At 38.1% G+C, this 13,333-nt stretch overlaps 1 protein-coding gene across 1 annotated transcript; it reads left to right on the top strand.

Annotated features, from left to right (window-relative positions):
* Window positions 1–8,733: 8,733 nt before the first annotated feature.
* On the top strand, window positions 8,734–13,040 carry LOC149218880 (uncharacterized). The gene is made up of 4 exons (XM_089386650.1): window positions 8,734–8,828; window positions 8,933–9,159; window positions 10,027–12,718; window positions 12,917–13,040. The coding sequence occupies exons 1-4, from the start codon at window positions 8,734–8,736 to the stop codon at window positions 13,038–13,040; spliced, it is 3,138 nt and encodes a 1,045-aa protein (XP_089242776.1).
* Window positions 13,041–13,333: the final 293 nt, after the last annotated feature.

Genomic DNA, 13,333 nt, shown 5'->3' with positions numbered 1-13,333 from the left:
AAGCCACAGTGATCTGCGCGTGTGCTATGAGATCAAACAATAGTAATCTACCTATGTCAGAGATCTGGGGTAAATTTAACATCTTTTACCTATCAATCTTTTTTTTCTAAATCGCCAAGATGAATAACAACATATTTGAAGCATGCATGAACGAGCATAACAAGCTCAATGGTTCTAATCATTCAAATTGGAAGTTTAAGATACAGACTCTACTAGAAGCATAGAGTGCTTGGATGATTGTGAATGGGGATGAGCCGAGACCCGTGGCTGGATCAGCATCGGTCCCAGATTGGGAGAAACGAGAAAGCAGAGCAAGGACAATGTTAAAGATGTTAGTGAAAGACCGTATTACACCACACATCAGAGAAGGTATGTCAGCTAAGGAGATATGGGGAATTCTGAAGGAATTGTACGAGGTCAGAAATAATGAAACGATTGCTTCATTCGTAGAAAGGATCAAGGATCTGAAAACCAAATTATCAGATATTGGTCACACAATGGACATGAAGCATAAAACTTCTGATATGCAGAATTTATATGTAAAAATATTTTATTAAAAAGATGAATAGATAGATGATGATTTATTACAATGGGGTTCCTGGCTTATATACCGCCATGGACACCCTTTGGGAAAGGGCATGATCTTATGATCGTGCCCTTTCATCTAACTAAACCTAAAATTAAATAATAACCTAAAATTAACTAGTTTTTTACATAACATTGCCTTCCTCTTGAAAGAATGTTTTGTCCTCAAAGCACTTGTAACGACGGATGTTGTTGACAAAATGCTTCATTCTCCAAAGAAGCGTTTTCTTCAGGTAAGTTCTTCCACTTGATCAAATACTCCAAGATGATCAAAGTCACACACTTTAAAAGATCTTGGATTAATCTCTCAATTTCCACTTTTTTGAGATGTGGATATCGGTATGGCTTGATGTTGACGAGGTCTGACCCTGCCTTGAATTCTATTCTATGCTCAATTTCCCTATTAGGCGGCATCTTCGTAGTTAGGTCTTGAAATATTTTTTCATGCTTCCGAATCAGATCTTGTATCTCTGGTGACTCTTCTCTCGTCATATTTGCAGATAACATCTCTAACTGGTGACATTGTACTACATAAGTGGGTGCTCCTTTTCGACTTAGCTTCATCATTTGAGATGATGATACAACTTGATTTTCTGGTGCTTGGAATCCGTGTAGATTGTACTTCTGACCTCCCCATTTGAATTTTATAAATTGTACTTGATGGTTGGTGGCATAAGTACCTAAAGTTCGTAGCCATTGGATACCTAAGACTACATCTACTCCTCCTAACGGTACCGTGAAGAATGGAGACTCTAGATTAAAGTCTTGAATCTGCAAATTGACCTTATGGGATTTCCCTACCTTTTCAATCTTCTTACCATTAGCTACCATCACTTTCATGTTTGGCAAGGGAAATGAAAAGATATTGAGTCTCTTTGCCACGGTTGCATCTAAAAAATTGTGTGTGCTACCTGAGTCGATGAGAACCACTACATTATTCTTCTTTATGTGTCCTTTTAACTTTAAAGTCTGAGGTTGTGATATACCTGTCATAGCTGAAAATGACACTTGCGGAATACTTCCGTCATCTAATTCTGGTGAGAATTCTGGGGCGTCTTCTGTGTCTTCTATGTCATAATCTTCACTGTTTGAATCATTGGTTGCTTCACAATTATATAGGTTCTTTAGTTCTTTTCCTTTAGCACATCTATGTTTGGGGTCCCATTTCTCACCACAGCGTTTACATTTACCCTCTTTTATCCTTTGTATTTCCACATTAGACTTTTCATCTTCACAACGATGTGGTGGAACATATCTTGTATTATTGGAGTCCACATACTGGGGTATCCTTCGTCTTGCATAAGTTTTTTCTGCTTTTGACCAAAATATTGATTCGGATTTCTTTTTGGCTATTTTTGCTTTTCGTCTTTCTACTTCTATAGATGTAATGTCATGCATCTCAAGTTCTGCTTGTAAATGGGTTTTGAGTCCCGAGATGTATGACTGAATTAGACGAGATTCTGATAACCTAGGTACTCGTGTTACTAAGGTCTCCCATTCTTGAGTGTATTCATCCACACTTCCTTTTTGTCGTAACTTGATGAGTTTTGAAAAGAACTCTTCTTCTCTTACACCTTGGAATCTTTTAAAGAACGCATCTTTAAATTTTCTCCAGCTAATGATGTGTGTTGTTTTTTTCCACCACATATACCAGTTATATGCTTCTCCCTCCATTTTCATGGATGCATGCCGGAGCTTTTCATCATCGTCATTGATGTCATATATCTCAAAGTATTCATCTGCTTTATTTATCCATGTAACATTGTTTTTTTCGTTTCCATCGAATTTAGGCATCTCGACTTTTGCCCTTCGCTGGTATGTTGCTAATGGTTGAGCGAAAAAAGGGTGTTGATTGGTAAAGTTATCCCAGAGTTGCTTGTTTGTAAAGGCTGTGTTACTCGCTTCTTGGTGGGGTGTTGTTGATTTTTTTGGGGATTCAACTTTTTCATGAGAGTCTGTTGACTTTGTTGAATCTGACAAGATGTGTTCTTGATTCTCTTCACCTTCTTTTAGTAGTTGTTCGGGTGTACAATTCGACCTTTTACACAGAGTTTTCAGCATTGTTAAGACCTCTCTGATGCCTGCTTCTATCTGAACATGGTAATTTTCCATCTTTATTTCTATTCGATTTGTCGTATCGTGAAGATTTTTGATTTCATCATCTTGCTCCCCAAGCTTGATCTGGAATTCATTTAATCTTTTATTTACCTCATCGTGGTCGCTATTTATCTTATGCTCTACATCCAACAATTTTTTTTGGAAATCCGCCATTGTGATTGTCGACATTGAGCGGGTTTGCGGGGGCATGTATTTATTTGCCAGCTAAAATATTTTTCCTCCCTCTTTTTTTTTTTTTTTTTTTTAATTAGCTAAAATAAATTTTATACATATAAATTTTAATTAATTAAAATAAATTTAATTAATTAAATTAATATATATATATATATATATATATATATATATATATATATATATATATATATATATATATATATATATATATATATATATATAGATATATAACTTTTAATTAATTAAATTATATATATATATAATTTTTTAATTAATTAAAATAATTTTAATTAATTAAATTAACTTTATATATATATATAAATCTTATAACTAAATTAAATTGTGTATTATATATAACATATACATATAATTATATTATATATTATATATATATATATATATATATTTGATGTTATATATAAACAAATGTTATATATATAATATACGTCACGTTATATCTATTTCAAGTCTTTGCCGACCATCACGTCCACCTGTGGGGTCACCTCTGGCAGCAAATGACACTTACAGCAGACCGATTAATATAATCGTGGTGGCAGAGCTCCTGCAGAGGTTACTCCACGCAGCCACAGGTCACCCTCACTGAACCACTGCAGAGATTTATTCCGCGCAGCCGCAGGTCCACCACATGGAACCACCACAGCTGGTTTGTATGAGGTTTTGGTCACCCGGAACCAAGTGTAAGCCGCGGAACTGAGACCGTGTACGAAAAGAATGACCACAGCAGAAATTTGAATAGGAATGAAGACAGGGACGTGGGTACGGACAACGATTTGGTGGACGGGTTGCTGGGGAGAATTGTATGGCGGAAGAAAAATTGGCGTGAGCTGCAGAGATGGACTATGAGCACAGCGGAAGTGGGGGATAACTAACCCGCTCTGATACCAATGAAGCATAAAACTTCTGATATGCAGAATTTATATGTAAAAATATTTTATTAAAAAGATGAATAGATAGATGATGATTTATTACAATGGGGTTCCTCGCTTATATATTGCCATGGACACCCTTTGGGAAAGGGCATGATCTTATGATCGTGCCCTTTCATCTAACTAAACCTAAAATTAAATAATAACCTAAAATTAACTAGTTTTTTACATAACAGGACGATACAGATCTTGTGACCATTATAATGAATGGTGTCACTGATGATTATTAGATGTTCATCACTAGAATCAATGCCAGAGAGAAGATCCTGCACTTTGAAGAGCTCACAGGTATACTAATGCAGGAAGAAGAGAGGAGATCAACTCTGAAGCCCCAGAGTGCCGATCTTGCATTGGTGGCAAGGAAGAACTTCTACAAAGGTAAAGGAGGTCCACAACAACAAAGTGGAGCAAGTTCACATAAATGACCAAATCTGACTCAAGGTATGCATCCAAATAAAAACTAATCTGAAACTAAATGCTTTTATTGTGGAAAATTGGGTCATATTGCCAGGGAATGTAGGAAAAAGAAGCATCATGAAGAACAATAGAAGCCAAAGAGACATGTAGGTCACCTCGCGAATAATGATCAGGTGTAGAATTTGAGGTTGTTCATGGCAGATCGTGATGAGAATGTTGATGCAGACATCTGGTATGTAGATTCAGGAACGTCAACACACATGACAGGGAACAAGCACTGGCTGGAGGATTTTAAAGAGATCAACGAAGGCGTACAGATTTACCTAGGCAATGACAGAAGTCATCAAATAAAAGGATGTGGGAAAGTTTATGTCATTCTACTTGATGGTAATATTAAACAAATTTACAATGTAATGTATGTGCTTGACATAACAAAGAACTTGATTTTTGTATCAATGATTACAGATCAAGATTTGAAAGTTGAATTTTTAAAATCAAACTGTTACATTAAGGATCTGCTAGATGGAATGATGACAATTGCTACAGGAATCCGAATGGGAGGACTGTACAAGTTGGATTTGAGACCTACACCGGTTCGAGCATTGACAACAACGAGCCTGACTACAGAGGAGCTTTGGCACCAGAGATTCGGCCACATCAATTACAATGATTTGCTGTTACTACAGAGGAAAGAAATGGTAAGAGATCTTCCTATGCTAAAGCAAGTACATAATGATTATGATGCTTGTACTTTAGGAAAAATGCATAGAGAAGAATTCCCTGTTAGAGTAGAAAAGAAACAGAGGGATATATTGGAGTTAGTGCACACAGACCTTTGTGGTCCCATGTAGACAAAATAATTAGGAGTTGCAGTGTATTTCCTATTGTTTATTGATGACTGTACGAAGTTTTCTTGGGTGTATTTCTTAAGTAAGAAGAGTAATACATTCAAATACTTTAAGTAGCTTAAAAATATGATTGAAAGACAAACAGAGAAATAGATAAAAATTCTATGTTTTGATTAAGGGGGAGAATACAGGAAAGATGAGCTAATCAGATATTGTAAAGATCATGGAATTTTGTAGCAGTTTACAGTACCCCATACTCCATAGCAGAATGGAGTAACAGAAAGGAAGAACATAACTTTTTTGGAATGTGCGAGAAGTATGCTGAAAGGTAAGAATCTTTCAAATGGTTTTTGGGCTGAAGCAGTGAGTACTGCAGTTTATTTAAAAAATAGGAGTCCTACAAGAAGTCTTGAGTTTAAAACTCCTTTTGAAGCTTTGTATGGATATAAGCCTGCGGTAAAAGCATTTGCTCACATACCCAAGGAAGATAGAAATAAATTAGACTCAAAAGCCATCAAATGCACTTTTATAGGGTATTGTTCGTCATATAAAGCATATAGATTATTTAATCCCTCTACTCACAAGATCTTTGTTAGTAGAGATGTTAAATTCCATGAGCATGATAGTGAAGAAACTGATGAGCACTATGATGGATGGGACATTCCGTACTTTGAAGAAGAGGATGCAGAGAACAATCAGGATCAGCAGCAAACAAAGGCAGAGGATGAACAATAGCAGCAACAGCAACAACAACAACAACAACAACAGTAGCAGTAGGAAGAAATAAGGTTTGAAACCACCACCCCACCACTCAGGAGATCAGGTAGGAAAGCTCAAATGCCTGCAAGATATAGGGAAAATGCATTTATAACTAGTATGATGAATGTTGTTGAACTGTTTCTTTATAAAGAAGCAAATGAAAGTAATGAATGGAAAATAGCCATGGAACAAGAATATGATTCAATAATCAAAAACAACACTTGGGAATTGGTAGAACTCCCTAGAGGAAAACAGGTCATAGGTTGCAAATGGTTATATAAACCGAAAATCAATGCAGATGGAACTATAGAAAAACTGAAATCTAGGTTGGTTGCAAAGGGGTATACACAAAAAGAAGGGATAGATTATGAAGAAACCTTCGCCCCTGTAGCTAAATTGAACACCATCAGAATGTTAATTGCCTTAGCTACCAAGAAACATTGGATGATGCACCAACTAGATGTAAAGTCTGCATTTCTGAATGGAGAACTGAAAGAAGAGGTTTATTTAGAGAAACTGGAAGGGTTTGTCCAGAAGGGAAAAGAACATTTAGTCTGTAGGTTGAAGAAAGCACTCTATGGACTAAAACAAGCTCCTAGGTCATGGTATGAGAAAATTGATTCATTTTTTCTGCAAGCTGGCTACAATAGAAGTAAGAATGACCCTAATCTTTACACCATGAAAGATGAACAAGGGTGCGTAGTGCTGATTTCATTATATGTAGATTATTTGATAATTATAGGTGATGCTATATATCTAATTGATGAAAACAAGTAGCAGATGTCATAGATGTTTGAGATGAAGCATCTCGGTGAACTCAGATACTGTTTAGGTCTCCAGATCTGGAGAGATTCAGGTCAAACATTTCTGTCTCAAGCAAAGTATGTCAAAGGCCTGTTAGAAAAGGTGTAAGTTGGCACCGGTACCATTGCAGCAGAACATCAAATTACAGTGCGAGGATGGCTCAAAAGTGGCGGATGCAACACTTCACAGACAGCTGGTTGGGAGTCTGATCTACCTAACCACCACTAGACCTGATTTGGCTTATGCAGTCAGTGTGTTAAACCAATTCATGTCTAAGCCACTTGAAAGCCATTGGAATGCAGTGAAGAATGTTTTGAGTTATCTACAAGGTACTGTAGATTATGGAATCATTTACACTGGCTCTTCTGATGTTAGACTGGCAGGATTTGCAGATTCAATTTGGGCAAGAAATATAGATGATCGCAAAGCTATAACAGGTCATGCATTTAGTCTTGGATCTGGGGTGATCACTTGGAGCAGCAAGAAGCAAAACACAGTCTCCTTGTCCTCAGCAGAAGCAGAGTATCAAGCCATGTGTGCAGCAACGTGCGAGGTGGTTTGGTTGCAGAGACTTCTCCAAGATGTTGGGGAAGAACAGACAATCGCAACAACAATCAGATGTGACAATCAAAGTTCAATCAAGCTGGCCAACAATCCGGTGTTTCACAAAAACATGAAACATATTGATACTCAATTTCATTTTGTTAGGGAGAAAGTGCAATCTAAAGAAATTCATCTGGAATATTGTAATACATGTGATAATGTTGTGGACATTTTTACTAAGCCCCTTGGAAAAGTAAAATTTCAAATGTTTAGGGAGATGTTAGGCATATATGTGAACCCATTCTCTATTAAGGGGGAGTGTTGAAGATAATGGAGAATATCCTAGAATAGGTAGAGTTGGTTCACATAGCCTCAGGATAGGAATTAGTTTCTATTTCTTAGGATGTTGTTCTAACTTCCCTAAAACCATGTATTCTATTTAATGTGTAATTTTGATGAACAATGTAGAGCATTCTGTAGAGCCAGACTCTCCTGGTTCAGACTCTCTTTTGTAGAGCTAACCAGTGGGTTTTATTTCTTAATACAAACATTGCCATTTTTATCAGTAATTCAAGTCTTACTTTGCAACAATGTATTTCATACAAGATACCTGTTATGTGCATCTCTACGAAGAATGAATACTAATATGAAAATCTTTATCTTCAGGTCATTCGAATTGCTAAAATGGCTGAATGAATGATTATATCTTGTAGTCTGAAATCATTCTATTACAATGATTTTGATTTTGCGCTGACAAAGTTGAGGAATCAAATCTAAGGTCTATACTTTATGGCAACATGGAAATTTTAATTCGGCTATCCACTTTCTATTTAATCATACCATTTGCTTGTGATCTACTTTTGAGAGGAAGTTTTCCAAGAGTTTGTTGCATTTTTGTCAAACCTTAGAACGTAATTTTTTGGATGTTTCTATTGTAAAATGGTTGAAAACTTTAGAGTAACCAGGTCTATAGGAGTGTAGAAATGTCAGCGTTTGTGTAGGCCTTACATTTTTAACATTGTTTTTTTATGATCTAGTTGGGTTCCAAAAGAATTCCTGAATTTTCTGCCTGAAGTAGTCTTGTAGCCTCTCTCAGTGCTTATGTGTACCGTATTTTAAAATTTCTCTGACAATTTTAAGCATTAAGCACTGTCAAAGGGCTTGGTTGAGGACTGTAGATTTGATTCTCTTTTAGTTTGTATATACTTGAAATCTTAGTTTCCTCCTGTCATGTGCCTTGTGTTTGCATACTTGACTTCTCGCCTAGACTCATCTTGCTAAATTTATTTGAGATAATTTCTGCATTATTTTAATTTTAACACCGTAGAAGAGTTTAGTTACCGATGATTATTTGAGAACCAGGTATTTTTTTGTTTTGTTTGATATGCCATGTTTTTTTAAAATGTATATATGTTTAACTTATATATTGATTTTGGAACCGTGAAGACGCTCCTCATGAGGAGGTAAAAATTGATCCCTCTCCTCCTGTTTGTCACTATAACCTCTGATCTCTTGATAAAAAACCTAAGACATTAGAAATGGTTGGCAGAGTAGGTCTGACTCCTCCTCAGAGCTTGAAGAGGAAAGTGAGGGGAAGAAAGTCCAATTTATCAAAAGCACAGGTAAAAGCGAAGTATGATGTAGCTGATGGAAAACAAATGTCAATCCCTGGGGCGCTTAGAGCAGTGCATCCCCATGAGAATGGTATAAAATGATTATTACTTCTTGGAATTGCAGGGGTTTAGCCAATAAGCCCAAAAAACTGGCTCTTAAGGAGATGATTATGAATTCTAATACTGATATCCTTCTGCTACAAGAGACTCTAGGGAAGAGTGTAGAAGTAGAAACAACTTTAAATTCTCTCCTCCCGGGCTGGCACTTTACAGCAGTGGACTCTGTTGGACATTCGGGAGGATTGGCTATTGGCTACAGGGATGGGAGAATGAAGATCGTAAACCAATGGGGTATGTATCATGCGATGGGAATGGAGATTCAATCACCAAAATTTGGCTTCCACTTAGTGATTTTAAACATCTATGGGCCATGTCAGGGGAGGGTGAATTTCTGGAATGACCTCCTGTCGAAATCGATTGTGAAATGCCAAAATTTGGTTATGGGTGGAGATTTAAACTTTTCCATTGGAAGCGCTGAGGCTTGGGGACCTTCGGCCAGGGAGGACCCTCTATCAGATTTTTTCCTGAATTCAATCAACTCCCATAATCTGATAGATGTAAACTTAATAAAATTAAAACCGACCTGGAGAAATCGAAGAGTTGGAGAAGCAAGAATCGCTAAAAGATTGGATCGATTTCTTCTAAGCGAAGATCTGACCTCCAGAATCCCAATGTTTAGGCAGTGGGTAGGCGAGGGAGGAATTTTGGATCATTTTCCAATCTATCTAGAGCTTTCCAAACCTCCTCGAAAGCCGGCAGCTCCCTTCAAGTTTAACGCTTCCTGGCTGCAAGAGGACTCCTTCAATAATCTGTTTAGAGAGACTTGGAGACACCCAGGCAGAAGCTCATCAGAGGAAAGAGGGTTCTTGTTTATGGAAAACTTAAAAAGATTAAAGAAAGCAACTATTGAATGGGCAAAGTCCAGAAAGCAAAAATAGAACGAGGAATTAATCCAAATCAATGAAGAGCTCCAAAGGTTGGAAAGTACTGAGTCGGATGGCTATGCAACCCAGGAATCTAAGGAGAAAATTCTCTTGCTTGAAAAACACAAAAATCAAATTCTTTTGGCTAGAGAGGAGGAATGGAGGTTAAAGAGCAGAGCGATATGGTTAAAAGCCGGGGATGAAAACACGAGATTTTTCCATAATTATGCAAAAGGGAGGAAAAACTCAAACACCATATGGAAGTTAAAGAATGAGGAGGGCAGGGAGGCAAATACCTTTGAGTCTCTCTCGAACCTGGGGAGAAGTCATTTTCAGAACCTGTACGCTGAACAAGGTGAGATTACTATTGCAGAAGTAATCAGGACTGCTCAAAGTTTCCCTCGGTATGTGGAGGAGGAAGAAGTAGAGAATTTAATGAGTGAAGTCACAAAGGAGGAAGTTGAAAGTGTTATTAAATCAATGGCAAGAGACAAGAGCCCAGGTCTGGACGGGTGGACCATAGAACTCTTTCAACACTTCTTCGACCAGATAGGAGCAGAATTAACAGAAGTGGTTGAAGAGTCTAGGAGGAAAGGAGAGGTCTACCACCCGTTCAATGCAAAATTCATAGCGCTCATTCCTAAGACGGAAGTCCCTGAATCCTTTGAAGATTTCAGACCTATTTCCCTGTGTAACAGTATTTACAAAATCATTGCAAAAGTGATAGTTGTCCGAATAAAACCGATACTGTCAAGATGCATCTCCAATGAACAGTTTGGGTTCTTGGACGACCGTCAGATTCACGAAGCCATAGGAGTGGTGCAAGAAACATTGCATAGTGTCAAGCAGATGAACAGGAAAGGAGCTGTGATTAAAATTGACTTGTCAAAAGCCTATGATAGAATCAACTGGATTTATCTCAGGATGCTCCTAACCCACTTAGGCTTCAAACCGGACTTCATCAGCTGGATTATGGGATGCATTACTAGTGTCAGCTTTGCAGTTCTCATAAACGGTGCAGCCTCTCCTTTTTTCAAAGGGAAAAGGGGATTAAGACAAGGATGTCCTTTGTCACCCTTGATTTTTCTCCTGGTTGCAGAGGGTCTGAGCCAACTAATCCAAAAGGCCAAAAGGGAAGGTAAGGTAAAAGGCCTAGAAGTGGCGGTCAACATGTTCATTTCTCATCTCCTTTTTGTAGACGATATTTTAGTGTTCTCAAATGGAAATATGAACGAAATCAAGGAATTAAAAAATATTCTTGACCTTTTTATGAAAGCGACAGGGATGCAAATAAACTACAGGAAATCTCAGCTAATTCTGGAAGGATTAAATAGGCAAGAGAAAGACCAGATCTATTCAATTCTTCCCTTTGATGTGCTCAGCATGGGAAACCCTTTCAAGTATCTAGGCTTTTGGCTGAAGCCTAATGCCTATAAGAAACAAGACTGGAATTGGATGATTGCAAAAATTGAAGCCAAAATTTCACATTGGAGTTATAAATGGTTGTCTAGAGCGGGGAGATTGACATTAATCAAATCAGTGCTTCTAGCCATGCCGGTATACTGGGCAGCGTTAACATGGGTTCCAAAAGGGATTCTGGATAAGATAAGAAGGATTTGTAGCAGGTTTCTCTGGGCAGGTTCAAAGGAGGATTCTGTTCTTCCATGGGTCGCTTGGGAGAAAGTGGCAAGGCCTAAAGAGTGGGGAGGATGGGGGATAAAAAATCTCTCTGACTTCAGCCTCTCCTTGGTAGCCAAATCAGGTTGGAGAATTATTAAGAAGGAAAACCTATGGACGAGAGTGGTGAAGAGGAAATACATAGATCCGGTACCCTTAGAAGAATGGATCAGGAACCCAAGCAAGAAAGAGAAAAATGTTTCGGTGGTGTGGAAAGCTACTGTGGAGGCTTTCAAGGTGATTGAACAAGGGTTGGCTTGGCAGATTGGTAATGGGGAAAATCTGAGGGTAGGAAAGGACCCTTGGGTCGGATGTAATGAAAAATATGCCCTTTCCCCTGGATTAATCAGACACCTCGAATCCAAAGGAATTCTATTCTTAAGTCAAGTAGAGAAAGTAGGCTTTTCTACAATATGGGGACAAGCATGGAAAACTGGAGAAGAATTAGATCTAAGGCCTAACTGGTGGAACGAGTGGAAGGATTATACTCAAGAACTATCCAGATCAAATGTAAGGTTGAAAGGCAGGCAGGACCAACTGGTATGGGCTCATGCGGAATCTGGATCTTATTCCCCAAAATTTGGGTACAAATTCTTAATGTCCAAAAAAGGATGGGGAGATCCGGAAGGGTGGGCCAAGAATTTGTGGAAACTTAAATGCCCGGCAAAATCCAGATTATTCCTTTGGTGCATTCTCAAAAGGAAAATTCCTACCTGGGACATCCTCCAATCGAGATATATGCAAGGACCGGGGAGATGTCCCTTATGCAAATCTGAAGCAGAATCCATCAATCATCTGTTTTTAGTTTGTCCAACTGTTAAAAATGTGTGGGCGGAGGTTGGAAAACTCATGAAGAAACAGATAGACTGGGTAGGAGAAAATCTTCCTGATGCCTGGGACAAATGGTGGCGACAATATCCTGAGGGGAACATGCGGAATCTACCTCCCATTATCTGTTGGGGGGTCTGGATCGCAAGGAATAGGTGCACTTTTAAGGATAAGGAAACCACAGCAGAATCAATAGCAATTCAATGTACTTCTATTTACTCAAACATTCCGGAATCAGAGGAGGAAAGAACCCCCAGACAGATAAGGGAGGAACAGATTAAAGAAGGCATCCCATGGGCATATTTTGATGGGGCTTCGCAGAACAATAAAGCTAGAGCAGGGATGATTATTCATTTAAATACAAATCAATCCTTAAAAGCTTCAGTGGGGCTAGGCACTGGAACAAATAACTTTGCAGAAATGTCTGCCTTAAAACTACTTCTTTGCTGGCTCATTCAAAGGAACATCTACACGGTTCAGATCTTCGGAGACTCTCTAAATGTCATAAACTAGGTTAATGGTCAAAGGAACTGCAAAAATTATATGTTGAGACCTTTATTAGAAGAAATACAGGCTTTAAAAATCTCTTTTAATGTGTTCTCACTGTGCCATATATACAGGGAGCGCAATGGTTCAGCAGACAAACTTTCTAAGGAAGGTTTGCAACAGGATCTAGGCAGCTGGAAAGTAGCAGAGGAGTTTCATGGACAGATCCGTGTGTCGGATCAGCCCCCACATATCTAGTTTTTCCGGGTTGCTGTTTTAGTTTTATCTTTCCATCAGTTTTTGTTTCACTATGCATGTCATCTTTTTTGGGAATGCTGTTATATATTGAAAAACTAGCATAAAATATTTTGCTTATTACCTTTTTCTGCTGGGTTGTTTTCCTCCTTCGAGGAGACCCGGATTTTAGACATGGGAACGAGTCCTCTTGACGGATAATGGCTCTTTTGGAAGGTATTTAATGCCTTGTTGCTGGAAACGTAAAATGATTATGACTTTTACGTCTTCAGAAGATACATTGACAGGTTTTTGGA

Source organism: Pinus tabuliformis, chromosome Q (genome assembly GCF_031772625.1).
Source record: "Pinus tabuliformis cultivar Carrire ecotype Pingquan chromosome Q, CPIR1, whole genome shotgun sequence".
NCBI lineage: Eukaryota > Viridiplantae > Streptophyta > Pinopsida > Pinales > Pinaceae > Pinus > Pinus tabuliformis.
This window is presented reverse-complemented; position numbering and strand designations above follow the sequence as displayed.